Genomic DNA, 18673 nt, shown 5'->3' on the forward strand with positions numbered 1-18673 from the left:
CACCACCCTCATCCCTGACAAGTCTATAGGGTGACAGAATAGTAAAGAGCAAACCAAGCTCTACCAACTTTTACTTTCATGAGTAGGAAATGGGGGGGGGGCAGGGGGCTTGTCAGCTGTTAAGATTCTGTGCCCAGGACAGCAACTGCTGCCTGGCGCCCACTCTCTATACAGTCATTGACAGCGACCCCCTCATAGGAGGCTCCAGCCAAAGTCAGGGGCAACCTCTGGGCCGTCAGGAATTGCATAGCTGAGTCTGAAAGGTAAGGGTGAAAGCGTTTTAGCTGAGGTCTGACACCCTCAGCACAGCCGCTCGTCCAGCAGCCTGCCCAGCTTACCTAGTTTTTGCCAGTGGCCTATTGTATACTGAGGGATACAGTTCTAAGGAGAGAGAAGATGCAAGGGAAAGTTTATGAGTGACTTCCGAGCCCTTGGCTCGATTAACATGCCTGTCGTCACTTTCAGGGCTTTCAGTGGGGAATGAGTAAGAGTTTGACTCACCTTGTGTAGATGGACCAGGCAGTGGCTTGGTGGTTCTTTCAGTCCTAACTGTGTGGCGGCTGCCTCCTGGGCTTGTTGCTGGAACAGCTCTGGAGACAGTTGGTGGCCCTCAGCTTTTAGCTTCTGTAGCCAGTAACCTCCCAACATCACCTACGAGGAGACGCAGCACTGACCAGCCCGCCCTTGCCTATTCTGCAGCACAGAGAAGCCCCATGGACACTCCACCCCAAGCCACGCTTCCTCTCACAGTCACTCGGAGGCCTGGGGGGTTCCCATCCTGTTCAGGAAAAGCCACCGAGTCGTACACAATTCCCAGGACAGTTGGGTCTTCTGACGATGGCACCAAATGCCCAAATCCCTGGAGAAGAAGATGTCTGTGGGTCACAAAGGAATGGCTGTCACCGAGCCCATGTCTCCACTCTTCTTCCTCTTATACCTGGACAGGCAGACAAGCTCCTCGGTACTGCAGATTAACCACAGCAACAGACACTGCCTTGATGGTACTCAGGATTCGAGCTAGAGGTGCAGCCTCGGCAGGGAGCAGCTTGCTGAGCTCTGGAGAGCAGGCGTTCATTCTAGGCTAGCTCTGTCTTACCAGCCTAACCCAGGAGCCTGTGTGGCCCTGCTGGCATATGAAGGCATACTATTGTCCCCTTGATGGCTAGGGAAAGGGAAGGGATGTCCCATTACCTGAAGCTGGAATGGCACTTATAATGTGGTCAGCCTCCAGACTGCTGTCCCCTAGAGACACCTGAGTGAGAAGAACACTTGAAAGACGGTGTTATGAGGGGGGGGAAGGTGAGATTTGCTGCCTCAGTTTCTGAGGTACTCAAGAGGTAGGGAAGACTGGGTGCTGACCCAGGATGAAGAATTTGAGTGACAAGATCACTTCAAAAACCAAGAAACCCTCTGTGTAATCCAGAAAGTGCGGCTGCTATGGAATGTTCAGTGAAGGTGAGTGGCTCTGTCCCTGTCAGCACTACTTCCGCTCACAGGCTTTACCTAAGGGCATTCTGAGGAAGGTTCACAAATAGAGCCTAGCAACCTGAGGTAGCCAGTATCTACAGAGCTTCCCTAAGGCAGGAAAACAGTACGTCCAATGCTAAGGGTTTAACCTGACCTGGTCAGCCACTCTGACAAAGATGGTGCCATAGTCTGTGGATGTGTACGCGTGAGTGGTGAGTGTGAGTGCCTGTGGAGGTCAGGCCCTCTGCAAAGGCAGTGCATGCTCGCAACTGCTGAGCTCTTCCTTCAGCTTTCTCTCTTCCCAGAGGAAGACATTTATGGACAAAAAGGTATCGTTGACCTAGAAGGCAGACCTATCCGAGGAATACTGCAGGGCTTAGCAAAGCCTTTATGAGTCTTGTGACTGATGTGTGAGTGCAGCCATGGCAACTAGTAGGGGACAGAGTGTTAGAATGGTGGCCGCCATCTGAGGAAATGGTATCATGATGTTTTAAAAGCTTAGACCAAACTTAAAGAAATGGATATTGAGCAAATAAGCCCCCAGCCCCCGCTGAGGGCCTATTTTGCTATAAAATCAGGTCATGCACATTTGCATATGAAACTTTTTGCCAGGTGAAATTTTGCAATCCCCGATATAACAACAACAAAAGCAGTAACACTGATGTAGGTTCGCTACACTCCAGAGGGTTCTCCTACCTTCCAGCGCCCTTCTGGCTGAAGGCTGAGCCGGCAGACTGGCTGCCCACTGAGGACAGTGACCCCTTTACTTGCTAGGTAATTGTGAAGGGCCTGGGGCAACACCTCCAGCCCTCCACGGAGTGACCACTGGCTCCATCGCTCAGCCCGGGCCTGTCGAATTAGTGAGGAATCCGGCTGGGGACTCTGTCCTAAAAGGAGTGGGGTAAAAGATTAAACTAGTACCCCTTGTACACAGTACCTCAGTTTGTCCTCGGGTTTTTTTTTTTTCACCCTCTGAACCAATCAATGCCGCCCCTCACCTGCACCCAGCAGCAGCCCCAGCAATATGGACCGGTGGGTTTGTTCAGCTTGGAAGAGACTGGGAAAGCAGGACCGGATGCTGAGCTCACGGCTGTTGCCAGCAAACACTCCTCGGCAAAGACTGTCCATGGCTAAAGACGCCACCTTAAGGGTAAGACTGGGACTGAGGGACCAAGGAATAAGCCACCCTGACTGATTTCCATTGACCCTGCTTGTGAGAGACTAAGGGAAGGAGAGAGTTTGTTTGGGTTGGAGATGTTCCCACTGTAACAAAAGGATGGAAAGGAAAGGAAGGCATTTATTCCCAACACTGAGTTTTGGAGATTCCAGCAATAGATAGAGGACATTCCTAAATGATACAAGAGTCCCCGGGGTTAAGTCTGAGTTAGAGACTCAGCAACAGGAGGGGAGAGGTTTGAGACCACCTCTGAGCAATGTCACCTCAGGTCCAAGGCGGCGCTGGGCAAAACTGTGCACAGTTTCATCAGGTTCTTTGCCCCTGGGCTTCAGCAACTCCCTCAACCCAGCCCAAAACAGAGGTTTTGAGAAGGGGGGTGAAGGACGGAGTAGCCCCCTGCATGGAGGAAGGCATGGTTGAAAAGAAAACTCCCAGATTCACCTTTCCGGCTCCAGAGGGTTATTTTCAGCCATTTGACCCCCTGTGGCTGGAAGGCCTGGCAGGGAGCGAAAGGAGGGGGTGTGTAATAGTGAGGTGTTACCTGAGGCCGGAGGGTAGGGGGTGCAGGGTACCGCCTACATACAGGAACCTGTTCTGGGCAGCTGGGTGATCCCCTCGGACAGGCAAGACTTCAGACTCCAAGCCAAGTTCAGAAACCTGCTCTCCACAAGCCCTCAGGAAGAGGAGAAACTAAGGAAAAACTGTTTTTCCTCTCTGCAACTCCGTCCCTTAGGAGAACTCTCCTCCACTACCTGTCCTACCCATTCCACAAGACGCTCACCAGGAGCAGGGTCCGGGCTCCCAGGGCTCCAGCCGGCCTAATTCCTCGAGGTCCAAGTTCAAAGATCGCACCATTTGATCCTCGGATTGAGCGGATCCATCCTCCCAAACGTTTGCTGCCCTCCACTAAGATCACCTGGCGCCAAAAGTGAAGCACTGTCGGCACAGGGCAAAGGGACTGGGGATCGGGGGAAGTGCTTATTTCACGGGACAAAAATCTATGCGGCTTTTGCTGTAAATATCAAGAGTATTGAAGGAGTCTTTCTCTGGTACTAGTGGGGACTCACCTTAGGAGGACTGGGGCCTCGGATCAGATGATAACTTGCGGCCAATCCGCTGATACCTCCGCCAAGTACTATCACAGTCCGGCCCATCGTAAGGCCTGGGAAAAGGTCAAGATACCCCAGGAGAACGGGGCAGGGGAGCACCCTGTTTTACAACTGCAGAAACCCCCACAGGTCCCATACCCCACTTCTGGACACTTACTGATTTATGAACAACTAATGCAGGGCGCGCGTGTACGTGCTGGTGGACGAGTAAGGTCTTCGTTCTGAGGCCAGAACTTACCCACGAGATAGGGGGAACCCGAGAAAGTGAGTGACTGATAGAGGCCCTAGGAGCAGTCCATCCTGTCCGTGTGCAGATAAGGGCCACGCCCACGCTATCTCCCCAGCTCAAACCCTTCGGAGGCCAGAATTCTGCAGCACTCGGTTTTTCCAGCCTCAGCTGGTGAGCAGGTTCAAGTCTGGTATCCCCGCCCCTAACTTTTAGGGTCCCTCCGACTCTCCGTCGATTCCTTTCTGGCGGCCTGCGTGGCCGCGTTTCACTTTCCTGCTTCTTGATTGGTGAGTCTTGGAGTGCGGGTTCTGGATTGGTAAGCTCTGGATACATTCACCAATGAAAACACCATATTGGCAGTGACGCTACCAGAGGAGCAACAGCCGCTTTCGGAGTCAGTTCCGTGGAGCGGGTTAACCTGTTCGTGTCCTAATCGGGGTTAGTTGCAGTAACCGGCACTGCCTTCCCCAGGGACAGGACAGCGAAATCCTTGAGCATTCCCCAGCTCAAGCTTCCCAGGTCTGTGGTGAAAACCCTGGAGGTGGGAGAGCCCCACGAGCTTTAGTTAGGGAGAAAGAGAGAGACACTTGGAGGCCAGTCCGTGGGGAGAAGGCTCCATAAACAGCTCCTTGATGTTAGCAACAGACAGGGCCTACGGGAGCAAGGGCCGCCCGGCAACGGTACCAGTGTTTGTCAACAGGGGTCCTTGGGTGACTTGCCCTCGAGGGGCAGTCCCCCTCTCAGGAAAAACCGGCGTGCCAATGCCTGCACTCTAGTTTCAGGCTTTCCCGCAACTTCACAGGTCTCAAGGTTTGTCTGCCTAGTTCCACTAAACTCAGTGTTTGGGTCCAAGGCTGGGGCCAGCTCAATCCCTGTTCTTTTCCTTCTGCTGTGAGAGCGCCCCCACCTGTCCAGAGACAGAAAGGCTCCAATTGAACCAAAGTTCTAGATATCCATTCCCTCTTACCCACAAATACAAACATGAACATCACTTTTTTCTTAATAAATTTATTCACAAAAAAAGTGAGATTGCAGAGGTTCTGGGGGCTGTACATGGTCAAGGGTCTGGTGGTTTCTGTACATGGGACAGGAAAACAAGGCGGAAGGGTACTTCTTAATAAAAAAAATAACGGGAGCTACAACCAACCCTCCTCCCCTCCCCGATTAAAAAGACACAAAAATAGACGTCTGTGAGGTAACTGGGGAGCCTGGGGGCTTAAGGGTGTTGGGAAGGTTTTCACAGGTGCCAGGGCTTCAAGATGGTGTCACAGGCACCGAAGTGGTTCCTGCATCAATTGGTAGAACAGCACGTAGCCCTCACTGGATGCCACCTGATTTTCACTGACAGGGGAGACGCTGAGAAGAGAAACGGGACATGGCTGTGGTCAGTGATCATTTTTGTAGATTTCCCCCTCCATCCCACAAGATCAATGTAGAGTAGCCAGGTAGAGATCAGGAGAGACTCTCCACCTATCCTTTGTCAGGAACTTATCTTTTCGGAGCTGGGGGTGGGGGGGTGGGGGGGCAGTGGGAGTGGGCAGGAGTTGAATAAGAGGCTGTTCTCACCGGGAGTCATTGTAGACATGCCAACCAGTCTGGCACCGGCACAGGGCTGTGTAGTGGCCATAGTGGACACTACCCGAGTGGTTGCAAAGGGCATACAGCTGGTAGACAGGGCTTCCTGCGGGTTAAATAGCATCAGTTTCCACACCCAGTTGTGTCTCCCTCCTGAAGACTGTTTAGGAGCTTCCCTGCCGGACTCACCCGCTTTGTCGCTGGCAAAGTCCCCTAGGCTTAGTCGCTGCAGTGGGAAGTCTACACCTACTGAACTTTTCTTGATGGAGCCTCGGGAGGTGGAAAATCGGTTCAGATCTAAGCCCTGGTTAAGGAGCACTGGGGAGGTTAAGGGTCTCTAGGGGGGACTGCAGTAATAAATTCAGTACCCTCCATTCCCCCAAACACATCCTGAAAGGTGGCAGAGAAAGTCAGGGTGGCAGGTTTTCCCTAAGGGAAACTCAAATGAAGGCGAGGAAACACTGTATGGGAGATACCCTAAGAGAAATAAGAACTTGAAGATTAGGATATGGAGCACGAGGATTCGGGGGAATCTTTGTACTGTCAACTTTTTGGTACTTCTCGTTTTCTGCCGACATCGGTCACACACCTAAATAAAGAGCAACTAGTGTTAGGTCAGGGTGCCCTCACCTAAGTTGCTTTTTCTGACACCCCCAACTTAACACATAAATTTAGTTATGTTTCTCATTGCTTTGCCCCTCCCCCTATAGCCTAGGTATACCAGGACATACCTGAGACCCCCCAACACACACCCAAACAAGTAACTGTTATTCCCAAATCAAGGAGACATGCATTTCCCTTTATTCAGACAAACCCTCCCAGGTCTCCCCCGTTAAAGTCTCACATACCGGGGCATTCTCCGACTCTAGCTCTTCCTCCTTGGTGAAAAGGCTGAAGCAATCCCGCAAAGACACTTTGCCCCCAGCAAATCCTTTCTAGGGGGAAAGGGGAAGTGAGGGTCAGCATGTTCTGAGTTTCCTTTTTTTTTTTTTTAATCCAGGCTTTAATTCTGCTTTAGAGACCCACACAGTTCCCACCCACACTTAGAAGTGGGGAGGGGTGGGTCACAGAACCCATGTTCCATCCACCCCTGGAATCTACTGGAATCCCACCTTGGGGATGGGCAGGGACAGGTCACAAAAAACCTCGAAGGTCGTGGAGCGATACCCACAGGCCTGGCACTTGAGGCAACTTTTCAACTGGCCCACAAACAGGTCTAGGTAGAAGCAAAAGGCAGGAGAAGAAGTCACCGTTAGATGCCTAAAGTGCTCACTCTCCTAGAACACTGACTCTCCCCGTGCCTCTGACCTGCCTTTCCAATACAGCACTGCCACTCAGCGCCACACAGCATTTCACATCCTTGGCATCTGACCTTGCCCCCACGCTTCCTTCTCCCGAGCCCCAGCTCCCACTGTGCTGCCCCACTGCATACCCACCCACAATCTTGCTGTCTTCTCGCTCCAGGTAGCGCTTCCACATTAAGTTGGCTCGGTCGTCATCACTGCCACAGAGCAAGGGAAGGGAGCAACCTGTGAGACAGCTGTAGTACTGGGCGGCCCCAACCACAGAAATTATCCACGGAACCCTGGTCCCTGTCCTCATACCAGCTCCTTCCCTAAATTCCTAGTCAAAGTTGTAAGCAGTGCCTCTGGGAACTTTCTGGGGAAATTCAAGATGAAAGGACACACATACATACATATACACTTATATATGTGTATATATATATATATATATATATATATATATATATATATATATATATACATATACACATGCATATATATGTGTGTGTGTGTGTATATATATATATATATATATATATATATATATATATCCATCTTCCTCCCTTTTTTCTTTTCTGTGCTAAAGGGCCTCCCCTAGGCCCTACATTTCAGTTTCGGTTAGCTCAGTTCGGTGATGACTGAAAGCTGATAGAAGTACTGCGGAGAGGAGCAAGGGGAAACAACCCTTACCTCAACTCAGGTTCTTCATGCAGAGCCCCTCCTCCTCGGCGAGGTGGAGAGGGAACTGGACCGCTGGCCAAGATCGGCGGTGCCCGGCGCCCTCGTCGGTTGATCTCAAGGTGCAACCGCTCCATGAGGAGCTTCAGGAACTCTTGGGCATCCTGCTGGCTACAGCCAGACAGAATATGGGCATCTGATCCATCCCCTCGTGCTCCACACAGTACCCCCTGCCCAAATGTCGGTTCCCATTTCCTCAGTGTAGGAAATCTCAAGGCTTACAACACTGCTGCCAGAGCCTCCGCTTGTCCCCGCCCCCCACCGGAGCCAGAGAGAAATCCCATTCTCTCAGTTTCCCCACCTGTATCCAGAGAAGGAAGGGACGTATTTCTGGAAGACAGCCCGGAATCGGGTGGGATTCACAGCTTCACAGGAGTCAGGGTGCCAGAGGGCACCAATCACATCTGCAAAGGCTGTTGGTTTGACAGTGGGGAAGGGATTCAATGCTAAGGTCTAGAAGAGCAGGCAGGCGGGAGGAGCTTCTGTGGCTAGAAAATCTCTAGGAAGGAACAAACTGGGGAAAACGGATGTAACTGCCAGCTTGAAGGGCTGGGAGCCATGGGTATTGGGAGGATAGAACTGAAGGGGTTGGGGGAGAGAGAACAGAAGGATCGGGAGTTGTTGCCCACCTTCTGTGAGTTCCTGGGCTCGGCCTCCTCCGGGCACCTCTTGCCGGAAGTCCCTTCGCAGACAGAAGTCTCGAAGAGGCCTTGTGCTGCTCAAACACTGTAGCACGGCATTCAGAAAGCACTGGGGAAGCAGTGGGGACACTGCTGTTACCTTTGCAGACCGTGCCCAGCAGGACTGAGAGCGCTTCCTGCTCTCCCGCATGCCTCGCCTGGGTCTGCGCCTGTCTCCACCCCCAACACCATTTCACATCCCTTTTACAGAGAAGGACAGGAAAGTGGCTCTTACTGTATTTCCTAGATTTCGGAGGCCAACATGACCAGAGCCCAGAAGCAGTGTGTGGTGAGCCTAGAAAGTCAGAGGACAGTCATATTGTACCTGGCGCTTCCAATGGCATGCTGCCGAATGTCTCTCCAACCCGACTGGTGCCCCAGCTCTACCCTGTTTCCCTCACTGGTCAACCTACCTCACTGGTCATGAGTAGTAAGCCCATCACAGCTGAGTGTACCACAGACTCAGCCATGGCTGTCACACCAAGTCCCCATTTACTCCGCTGCCAAGCTAGCCGGCGCTGCAGCTCCTGAGGCAACTCCCCAAGCACTGGCATGGTTGCCCAGCTGCTCCCCGCCCCCACTTTACTGCCCCCAAATCCCCCTCCTGCCCCCGTGGCCCCTTCTTGCACCCTCTCCTGCTGGCTCCAACTGCAAGCAGCCTAGCTCAGTTAGCTCGGGAAATGGGGAACCACACCAGCACAGGTGCTCTTGACTCCACCCCTCCGCAGCTCCAGGGATTAATTAGGTCTAGGCCCAGCCCTAGGAGAGATGTTGCCTTAAAAGAGAGTGCCTAAGGACCCAAGGAAGAATTCTAAATAGTTGGGCTAATTCCCTAGGGACTAGAATGGCACACCAAGTTGGAGAATCACATACAACCCAAAATAAGATCTAGAAGGTCTCAGAAAAGACAAGAATCCACTGGTGTAATGAGGAGTTGACAAAGGGACTCGGAGAAGGGAACACAGGAAAGCCATAGTATGACAAAGTTGAAGGCAAGAGGGACATGAGCATGGGAGAGACCATGTGTGTTGTCAAGTCCTCACCATCTTGTCATCAGAGTAGAAAGGCTCAGAAGGTCGGGCAGATATCATGTGGAAGGAGCCATGGGAAGTAGGGGGCTCTGTCCGTATGCTGAGCAGGGTAGGGGGGCCAGGGAAGCCCCCAAGACGCCGGAGAGAAGTACTACGTCTCAAAGTGGGTGGCTCAGGCCGGAGTGCCAAGCGGCTCAGTGCAGCCCCTAGCTCACCAGTGCCACGGTGCCCTCCCAAGGCAATCCCCATTGGACGCAAGTCCCCACTGCTCACAGACTTGGAACGGGCTAAGTTGGTCCGGGATGGGAGAGGCAGAGCCACAGCTGGGGGCGGTGAGCCAGGCAGGGGAACCCCATGATCTGCTCGAAGGGGACCTCTAGAACGAGAGCCAGAGGTCCGACCCCGACCCAGCTCCAGTTTCTTGAGCCTTTCATCTGGGGGACCTGGCCTGGGAGGCAAAGGTCGTAACATGGAGTTTGGCCCAGGAACTGGGTTTCGGCGCTCCTTGCTGCGTGCCCGGGGAGGAAATGGTATCTTGGCTCCCACTCGGGGCTGTACATTGACAGGTGGCTCTCGAGTCCGGCCCAGGCGGTGCTCAGAAGCCTGGGGCATTGTGGGCACCACAGGCTGGACCTGAGAAGAACAGAGAGTCAGCGTTTGAATTAGGAAGGGAGATAAGATACAGGCGATCATGCAAGCTGTCTTCTTCATGTACCCAGGGCATATATAACGTTTATAAAATCAGTTCTTGCATCTCCAGGACCTGGCAATGTTTGGCATACGAAAAATACTTAGTACTCCTTGAATAAACAAATGATTGAATAGCAGACCATCATTTTGACCTTTTCATGCCCCACCCCCTCTCTATAGAATACAGATTTATTTAAAAGGCAATGGTACTCTCAATCTCAGCTGTTTTTATAATCTAAAAACTCCCCATATGTGGTTAGTCAAGTGGGATGTGCCATAGACCTGGGACTGTGGACGCAGGAATCAGTCCAAAAGACAGCATTCCAATCTCAACCCCTGCTCCTCTGGGTTGCAAATGAAGCCGATTAAACGGGTGATCTGCAATCCACTCCCTCTTCCAATTCAGGGATCCTACTTGGAATCTGAGCCCAGGGGGGCAATGGTTTGTGATGGAGGACGAACTACTTGACCCCTAATTTGTGCACCTCTCCCACCACAGCAGGGTTTTACCCGGGTCCGCCCCCCTCGAGGGCAGAAAGGCCGAGGCTGCTGATTGGCTGCGGGGTCCGGCGGCATATTCCCCGCGGTCCGAGAATGCCGTTCTTCCAGCCCAGTTCTCCCAGGCCCCGCTGGACACCGCGAGCATCCCCCTTTGTGGTGAACGTCCTCTGGGGTCTGGATCCATCCTCCCTCGGTTCTCCCACCCCACCCCGCCATAACGTCCCGGCCCATACCTGTCCCCCGGTGAGGCGGCGGGGGAGGCCAGCCGGGGTCCAGCTCCAGCTCAGGGCCACCCCCTCCTACCCCCGAACAGCCTCCCCGCAGGCCGGGCTGCAGCTTTAGCCGCAGCTGTTGCCCAGCTTGCTCCCGCCGCAAGGGCCGCCGCCATCTTTGTTGGTGCCGCCCGGCCACCGGCCACCGGCTTCACAGTCTCTTAGGCGCCTGCGCGCCCACACTCGGAATCCTCCCACCTACCTCCTCGGCGCTTGCGTGAGCCCGCCCCCACGGCTCCCCGACCGACACCATGGAAACGCAGCCAACTTTAGAACCACTAGTTTCAGGCCCTGCCTGATGGTGGTCTTTAAACCATTGCTGCAAGTCCCTGAGGCCAAGGCCCCTCACCCAGTCATATATGGTCCATAGGGATGAAGAGCCAAAGAGTCTAAGAGTAACGCAAGGGCTTGCAACACAGATTCTTCGGAAGCAAGAGGGATGCAGTGTGAAAGCAGCATGCAGGTCCAGGTCTAGCCAGCAAACCAACAGAGCAACTCCACCTAAGGGTGGGGAGATCCCTAGTGGGCAGAGAACGATCGACCTGTAAAACTCATTCTTCAAGCTTCTTTGTAGGCTCAGGCAGTTAAGTAAAACATGGTTCACTGCTAAAGGGCAAAAGTGAACCCCAACAGCAAGAAAAGAAACCAGATTTTCTATCATACCCTCCTCCCAACCTAGTGTAGTTGTTCATGTACCTCCGCGTTTTGCTTGTTCACCTTGTTAACAGCCATCAATGAGAACCACAGGCTACCAGGGGAAGCAGCTTTTATTGACAGGTTGTCTCCAGAAACCAAAAAGCTATGTGCTGTAAGATACACCCCAGGCCTCCAAAATGCCTCCAGGGCTCTACTTGGAGAAGGGATACAAACTGCCTATTTCAAGGCCCAAATCTTTCATCTCTCTGTACAGTTTCATTTAGAAACTTTGTGACCTTGCCCTATTGTTGGGTTTTCTATTTGTCCCTCCAGCTACTTTGTAACAGCCAGAGGTGACCCTTGAAGGAATCCTGAGAAAGGAGCAAACAGGAATGGAGCCTAGCCATGGTCCCTCAGTCCGGCCTCAGGGGCGTAGTCCTTCATTGGCTGCATTTTTCTTTGTGCTGGATCACGCCCTTCTGGATCAGATCGGGGACTTCCACTGCCAGCCAAGGACCCAGCTGCAATGCAAGGGAAACCCTGTGAGGTTACTGTCACAGTCCATGCCTCTTGTTCCACCTGAGTCTCCTCCCCGGAGACTCTAGGTCCTAGAGCCTAGGAGGACATGCCCAAGGAATGTCTAGTCTCAGCTACGTGTAGGATATTACTTATCCCTGATCCCTTCCTCTTCCTCTCATACACCAAGAATAACAAACTTACCCCCAGGGCCATGAGATGAGCTAGTCCAAATTTAGGCACATTCCTGGCCCACAAAGGTTTGAAATGATCAGTCAGACATATTTTGCCACCCCTGTGAGAAAGATGAGAGGAAAGCGTTGACACATGAGACTGTCTTAGCGTAGAGCAGCCTCTTGGGAACACAGGAAGATTGTTAGTGCTCAGAATGGAGAACAAGGCCAGCTAAGCACTTTGCTTAGGCTTGACAGAGGAGAGCTGGACTCCCCCTAGACTCTAGAGCAGCAGGCTCTGGGGAAACCATTGTCTCTTGGGCTCTTCCCTAAGGCTACCTTTGCTCTCTCTCACCTCCTCGCCAGTCCTACCTGTACATCTTTGCTGTCTTCCCGTCCAGCTCAGGGACTGCAATTTCCGGAGCAGTAGTGGGATATGTGATAGGAATCTGGAGGAATTACAAAGCCATAATAAGACAGAAGCGAGAGAAAAATGAACAAGCCTAGTCAGACATATGCATCTCTTGGCTGAACTGCTTGTTCCGCAGACTCCACAGGCAGCATGTACACACCAGGATTCTAGACACAGAGATTAGCAACTGTTACATATCTGCTTCAGACCTCAGCTTTCCCCTCCCACTTTAAAAGCTTCATTTGGTCCCTTCCTGAAAGGTTAGCTTGTCACCCATCAGGTCACCAAGCCTTTTCTACTAACCTTCATCCTTCCCATTCTATCACACTCACTTCAAACTCGATGTCGAACTCATATTTGAGGAAATCGTGGATGTACCAGCATTTTCCAAACCACCTGCAACAGAGACCAAACCTCAGGCCATTCCTAGCCGATGCAAACAACAGCTCTGCTTAGGTCACCAAACTGCAGGACTCCCAGGTCAGGAAATAGGAACTCTCTACACTGCCGCATGGCGGCTTTGGCACGTAGTTATGAGATACTAGACTGCTCAGCCAGGTGAGGCCCCTACCCGTACCTCCCAAGGACCTGCTTACCGGGTCCCTTCCTTGTTGGACTCCAGTCGGAACCAATCATTGTCCGAATTCTTGTTGTTCTCCACATACTGAAAACAGAAAATGAGATCTTAGGGAAAGGGGAGCTGGAGCTGGGGAGTGGCGAACACCTTTAATCCCAGCACTCAGGATGCAAGCAGATCTCTCAGTTCGAGGCCAGCTTGGTCTACAAAGCCAGGACAGCAAGAGCTACACAGAGAAACCCTGACACGAAAAACAAAAAAGCAAATACCACACACACACTCACACACACACACACACACAGGGGCACTGGAGCCAAGGGCAGTCCCTCTTGTCAAAAAAAAAAAAAAAAAAAAAAAAAGGGCGAGCAGTGGTGGCGCACGCCTTTACTCCCAGTGCTTGGGAGGCAGAGGCAGGCAGATTTCTGAGTTCAAGGCCAGCCTAGTCTGCAGCGTGAGTTCCAGGACAGCCAGGGCTACACAGAGAAACCCTGTCTCGAAAAAAGTATGATTACTTTCCTGTTTAGTATGATTTTTAACAATTTTATTTATATCTTATTTATATGAGTACACTATAGCCATCAGACACACCAGAAGGGGGCAACCATTACAGATGGTTGTGAGCCACCATGTAGTTGCTGGGAATTGAACTCAGGGCCTATGGAAGAGCAGTCAGTGCTCTTAACCGCTGAGCCATCGTCTCTCCAGCCTGATTTTTAACAGTTTTAAAGAGACAAGCGAAATGAAGGCTAAAGGAGTAAGTTAGGGGCTTTCTCAGAGCAAATAACAGAACGCCTATATTCCCTACAACATTCGCAAGCACAAAATATTTGGAGACTTGTGGGGTTGTTTTCTCACCTCTAATAGTGTCTGTCTTCAGCCCCAAACCCATTTTTCTACCTACATTATTCCCGGAGGGCCGGCCCTGTGCTAACTTCCATTAGCAGCCCCCAAGCTGGTGACTCTTAAAGAGTTTGTCAGAATTCAGATCCTAGTATCCAACTGTATGCTTCAATTTATACGTCTACCTAACAGAAAATAGAAACCCGGAACTTCCACCGGATTGGGTACTGTCCCCTCTCTTCCTCTTCAGGGCCTCCTGTCCAGGCTGGCCTCAACCTACCTTATATCCCTAAGATTGATGATGCTCCTGCCTCCACCTCCTGAGTGCTGGGATAACAGGTATGAACCACTGTAGCTTGCCTTTGCTACTGTGTGGGTCCTTTTTTTACCCTTTATCCACACCCTCCTCAGTGTTACCCCCTAACACTAGCTAGGAGAGAAACAAGGATAGAGGGGAGAGATGAATTAGGAAAATCCCTGAATCGAATTTCTTTCCTTTTGCTTCTTCTTTGATCATGGCTACTGACCAATTGCAACCCCCCCCAACCCCCAGCTCTCAGGGGCCCTCACATTTATGTACCCTCTGAAAAGCTCCCAGAATTTCAAATGTCCCACAATTGCAGAAATTATCTGCAGCTGGCGTAACCATGCCTCTGTTACAGCTTGAGGCAAATCATGAGCAGCTGCTGTCAGTCCGAAGCGCCCCATAGCCCCACACCTGGGATTAAAGAAACTGCACATTCTTATAACATGTCTGGGATTGTGGTTGTTTGTTTTGTTTTTAATTCTAGAATTCTCACTACGAAGTACCACAGACATTCTCCATTTCAGGGGCAGTCTCACTCAGTCACCTGAGCCAGGCGCCAGCCTTCGTTCCTGACCTTTCCCCTTGTTTTCCTTATTAATCTTTCATGATGCCCTGCAGATTATAAACTCTAGTTTCTGCTGTTCGTCTGTTACAGGGTCTCTCAGCAGTCAGGGCTGGAACTAAACTCACTGAAATTCTCCTGCCTCTGTCTCCCCTGTACTAGGTTTATAGGTATGTACTGTAACACCTAGCCTTAGCCCCAGCCCAAATTTTACTTTTTTTTTCTTTTCACTTTTGTTCCCTTCTTGATAGTCTCACTAAATTGCTGAGGCTGGCCTTGAACTCATTCTGTAACAACTTGAGATGATTTGTATATGCTTGGCCCAGGGAGTGGCACTATTAGAAGGTGTGGCCTTGTTGGAGCAGGTGTGTCACTGTGGGTGTGGGCTTTAAGACCCTCATCCTAGCTGCTTGGAAGTGAGTATTCTGCTAGCAGCCTTCAGATGAAGGTCTAGAACTCTCAGCTCCTCCTGCACCATGCCTGCCTAGATGCTGCCATGCTCCTTGATGATAATGGACTGAACCTGCAAGCCAGCCCCAATTAAATGTTGTCCTTGGTCAAGGTGTCTCTTCACAGCGGTAAAATGTTAAGACACAACTCAAGAAGGCTTTGAAACTGTCCAAGCTAGCTGCACTCTTCCTACCTCAGCATCCCGGAAGCTAACATTATAGGCTTTCTGCTTACACCATGCTGTTCCTAGCTGGCATCCATTACTCTGCTCATGCTGACTAGAAGAGGGAATCGGAACCCCTGAACCTGGAGTTTATGGATGGTTGTAAGCAGTCATGTAAGTGCTGGGAACCAAACCAGGTCCTCTGCAAGGGCAGAAGGAGCCATTTCTTCACTCTTGTCCTTACATCTTGAGTATCCTTTTCCTACCTTAGGTTTTATTTTTATTTTTAAGATTTATTATTATAGGTAAGTACACTGTAGCTATCTTTAGACACATGAGGCGGGGGCGTCAGATCTCTTTACGGATGGTTGTGAGCCACCATGTGGTTGCTGGGAATTGAACTCGGGACCTTTGGAAGAGCAGTCAGTGCTCTTAACCGCTGAGCCATCTCTCCAGCCCCTACCTTAGGTTTCATATGCAAATATGTGTGTGTGTGTGTGTGTGTGTGTGTGTGCGGTGTATGCCAAGGTGTTGCCTGTGGTGATTAGAGGACAACCTGAAGAGCCCGTTGTCCTCTACTGTGGGTTTCATGGATCAAACTAAGGTTTGTTTAGGCTTCGCAGAAGGTGCTTTACAAACTGAGCCATCTCTCTCTGGCCCTGTGTTTATACTTTTAAGTTTTAATTCATGTTTTACCACTTCTAAGAGCCTTATCATAGCTGGCGTTTTAGCTACTTTATGGTTTGTTTTCTCCACCCTTTATTCCCCCAGCTTCATCCCCTATCACTAGATAGGCAAGAAAGAAAAAGGAGTGAGAAGGGGAGACATACCGAAGTTCTTTCTTGTTTCTTCTTTAAACAAGACTACTAACAAATCACAGCCAACCCCCTGAGTGACCAACAACATCCAAATGCTGGCAGAGCTCTAGCATTTATATACTTTCTGAACATTTCCCAGAATTCCAATTGTCATGCAATCACAGAAACCATCTGCAGCTGGCAAAACCAGGCCTCTGCTCGAGAACAAGGCAAATTATAGTCAGCCGCTTTGAACCAGTGCCACATCCCCACACCTGGGATTAAAACAAAAACATATTCTTATGCTTCTGTTTTAAAGAAACCAAAATCCCAGAATCCTCGCTACACCTTACTCCTCTCTCCTCATATTCTCAAAATACCCTAGTTATGTCTCTGTCTCTCCACTTAAACACAGTTTAATACTGTTGCTGTCAACCTCAGTAGGGCCATTCTTATTCGGTTTTATATACTCTCAATAGATACTAGTAACACAATAATATGTTTTATTGTTGTAGTTTGAGGCAGGGTCTCGTATAGTCCAGACTGGCTTTGAATTCATTATGCAGTCTAAAAAACGACCTGGCTCCACATCCTGGGTACGGAGAACGCATGAGCCTCATCAATTTATGAGGTGCCAGAGATGGAACCCAAGGACATCTTGCATGCAAGCACTCAGGCAGTTTCTCAGTGAGGCAACATATACTGCAAGCGATCTACTGGTTTTTGAAGCAGACAGAAAGCACCAAAAGGAGGGCAATCTTTCTCTTCCCATAATAGGAATTAGCTGAAAAGATGGCTAACTTATAACTAAAAACATCTCTCTCTCTCCACCTCTACCTCTAAACACTTTAGGTTTTCAGTCCTGACATTCATTCCATCCATTTCATCATGAAGAATGAAAGAGCAGTGAAGCACAGACACTTCAGGCGCTAAGAAGTACTTTGATCCCCTACCACAAGCCAGCAGAGCAAGCACCTGGTACGAGAGGGACACGTCACCTTCCCGGAATACTGCTGTTTTTCCCTTCAAAGTCTAGCCTACTGTGCTCCTAGCCGGAATCTCTTCTGCATCCTCCCTCCGGCCACCCGTAACGCCCCCAGTCCCCCCAAACTGTCGCATTTATATGAATTTAGAATTTAAACTTTAAAACCGGAAGCGGCTTCCACCCGGAGCCAATTCCCGGGGACACCTGGTTACTCGCTACCCCTCTGCTACGCGGTCAAGCAGAGGAGTAAAACTGACCCGGATCAGGGACTGATATTCCTCCTTTAGTCGCTGCACCCACAATTCCCGATCTCGGGGTCCGGCGTTAGTCTTCAGCACCGGGATCTCAGACACGACCCGCCGAGTGGCCTCGTCCGCCATCTTGGACCAGGGCGCAGGAAAACTGCGGAAGTGCAGTCGCTTGTCACTTACTCACGGCGTCGCCATCTTTACTGTGGGAAGAGGAGGCGTTAGATGGCTTTAAAGCGGTCCCTGAATGCATTCGATTTTTATTTATTTATTTATTGTAAGGAAATAAAATTGACCTACGGGTGTGAGCGTCCGGAAGAACAGAATGGAGGAGGGTTACTTTGTCCACCTATCATTAAATCGCCGGAGCCTGCTCAGAGAACGACTTCCGTTCATGCTCAGAAGCAATCTTGGGAAAAACTCAAGACCTTCCCAAACCAGCAAAGTTGTTTAAATTTCAGGTTTTTCTAGACTGTCTTCAAAGTCCTATCTCCTAAGATGCGCATTTTAACGTGATTGTTCTTCAGAGTGACTTCCTTAGTTTCAATCCCTGCCCTGAATAATTAACGCAACTGAATTAGGTAGTATGTAAGCTTGTTTGTTTTTTTTAAAGGACACTGGGTCCTATATACCCGAGACTTGCCTCTAACACATACAAAATGGCCCGGAGCTATTGCTTATTTCAAAATTAATCTGTTTAGGTTTTAAAACCATCTTAAAGATAAAACTTTTTTTCCCAAAGAGTTACTGAATATCTTGTGTGTGCTATATATTAAGTATATAGAAACGATTTCTTCTTAGATGACTTCACCCTAATGACTAACAGTCACCGAATGCCTATTCTAAGCCTATGGCAAGTCGTCTGGTAATTTGTTGTTTTTTTATTAGACCAGGCTGGCCTCCAACTCACAGATCTGCCTGCCTCTGTCTCCCAAGTGCTGGTTGGGTAACTTCTAAATTCATTTGAAACAAAGAAACCTTAGTAAGCTTGGTGGCCCACATGTGTTATCCCAGAGCTTAAGAGTCAAGGTCAGAAAATTGCTGCAACTCAATCTAAAACGTACAAACAAACCCCATATGCCCCAGCTGCTGTGATTGCACACCTTCGATTCCAGCATGTGGGAGGCAGAAGCCTCTAGAGTTAACCTTGGTGAGTTGACAATGAAATCCTGTTTCAAAGAGAACAAATTCCAAGATGATGGTGTCACACATCTTTAACCCCAGCACTCAGGAGACAGAGGGCTGGCAGATCTCT

The 18673-nt window shown here is 50.3% G+C and overlaps 3 protein-coding genes across 8 annotated transcripts; all 3 read right to left on the minus strand.

Annotated features, from left to right (window-relative positions):
- Positions 1-39: 39 nt before the first annotated feature.
- Ppox (protoporphyrinogen oxidase) lies at positions 40-4237 on the minus strand. 6 transcript variants are annotated; one of them, XM_029479292.2, is made up of 13 exons: positions 3992-4237; positions 3712-3806; positions 3426-3560; positions 3186-3334; positions 2908-3040; positions 2466-2610; positions 2164-2354; positions 1192-1252; positions 938-1056; positions 749-859; positions 502-651; positions 339-381; positions 40-256 (listed from the first exon to the last, which is right to left on the minus strand). In XM_029479292.2, the coding sequence occupies exons 2-13, from the start codon at positions 3796-3798 to the stop codon at positions 120-122; spliced, it is 1461 nt and encodes a 486-aa protein (XP_029335152.1). In that variant the 5' UTR covers positions 3799-3806; positions 3992-4237; the 3' UTR covers positions 40-119. The 6 variants fall into 6 exon arrangements, with proteins under 6 accessions (XP_029335152.1, XP_085699000.1, XP_021014757.1 ...); XM_085842874.1 differs by having other exon boundaries at positions 3186-3301; positions 3992-4236; XM_021159098.3 differs by having other exon boundaries at positions 3186-3301; positions 3911-4236.
- Positions 4238-4974: 737 nt separating this feature from the next.
- On the minus strand, positions 4975-10896 carry Usp21 (ubiquitin specific peptidase 21). Its single transcript, XM_085842891.1, has 12 exons — positions 10714-10896; positions 9302-9922; positions 8494-8553; positions 8208-8328; positions 7880-7991; positions 7531-7689; positions 6994-7058; positions 6670-6773; positions 6406-6492; positions 5747-6146; positions 5549-5663; positions 4975-5338 (listed from the first exon to the last, which is right to left on the minus strand). Exons 2-10 carry the CDS (start codon positions 9899-9901, stop codon positions 5919-5921), a joined length of 1536 nt encoding a protein of 511 aa, XP_085699017.1. The 5' UTR covers positions 9902-9922; positions 10714-10896; the 3' UTR covers positions 4975-5338; positions 5549-5663; positions 5747-5918.
- A 605-nt stretch (positions 10897-11501) lies between these two features.
- Positions 11502-17897, minus strand: Ufc1 (ubiquitin-fold modifier conjugating enzyme 1). The gene is made up of 7 exons (XM_021163238.3): positions 17719-17897; positions 17428-17621; positions 13086-13153; positions 12822-12885; positions 12450-12526; positions 12109-12199; positions 11502-11909 (listed from the first exon to the last, which is right to left on the minus strand). The coding sequence occupies exons 2-7, from the start codon at positions 17548-17550 to the stop codon at positions 11829-11831; spliced, it is 504 nt and encodes a 167-aa protein (XP_021018897.1). The 5' UTR covers positions 17551-17621; positions 17719-17897; the 3' UTR covers positions 11502-11828.
- Between the last annotated feature and the right edge of the window lie 776 nt (positions 17898-18673).

The sequence above is a fragment of the Mus caroli genome, unplaced genomic scaffold, assembly GCF_978045245.1.
Source record: "Mus caroli unplaced genomic scaffold, Mus_caroli_1 scaffold_1, whole genome shotgun sequence".
Classification (NCBI taxonomy): domain Eukaryota; kingdom Metazoa; phylum Chordata; class Mammalia; order Rodentia; family Muridae; genus Mus; species Mus caroli.

What these genes read in the sequence shown, in the direction of transcription:
- Ppox (XM_029479292.2), bottom strand. Translation starts at nt 3,798, where the DNA reads ATGGGCCGGACTGTGATAGTACTTGGCGGAGGTATCAGCGGATTGGCC. An exon ending in AGCGCCGCCTTGGACCTGAG is followed by an intron (nt 2,611 to 2,907) that starts GTGACATTGCTC and finishes CTTACCCTTAAG; the next exon opens with GTGGCGTCTTTAGCCATGGA. An exon ending in GCCTGGTCCATCTACACAAG is followed by an intron (nt 382 to 501) that starts GTGAGTCAAACT and finishes CTCTCTCCTTAG; the next exon opens with AACTGTATCCCTCAGTATAC.
- Usp21 (XM_085842891.1), bottom strand. Translation starts at nt 9,901, where the DNA reads ATGCCCCAGGCTTCTGAGCACCGCCTGGGCCGGACTCGAGAGCCACCT. An exon ending in AGCCCAGGAACTCACAGAAG is followed by an intron (nt 7,992 to 8,207) that starts GTGGGCAACAAC and finishes TCAAACCAACAG; the next exon opens with CCTTTGCAGATGTGATTGGT. An exon ending in TGTCCCTGCCCATCCCCAAG is followed by an intron (nt 6,493 to 6,669) that starts GTGGGATTCCAG and finishes CTTTCCCCCTAG; the next exon opens with AAAGGATTTGCTGGGGGCAA.
- Ufc1 (XM_021163238.3), bottom strand. Translation starts at nt 17,550, where the DNA reads ATGGCGGACGAGGCCACTCGGCGGGTCGTGTCTGAGATCCCGGTGCTG. An exon ending in AATATCAGTCCCTGATCCGG is followed by an intron (nt 13,154 to 17,427) that starts GTCAGTTTTACT and finishes TTCTGTTTTCAG; the next exon opens with TATGTGGAGAACAACAAGAA. An exon ending in AAGACAGCAAAGATGTACAG is followed by an intron (nt 12,200 to 12,449) that starts GTAGGACTGGCG and finishes TCTTTCTCACAG; the next exon opens with GGGTGGCAAAATATGTCTGA.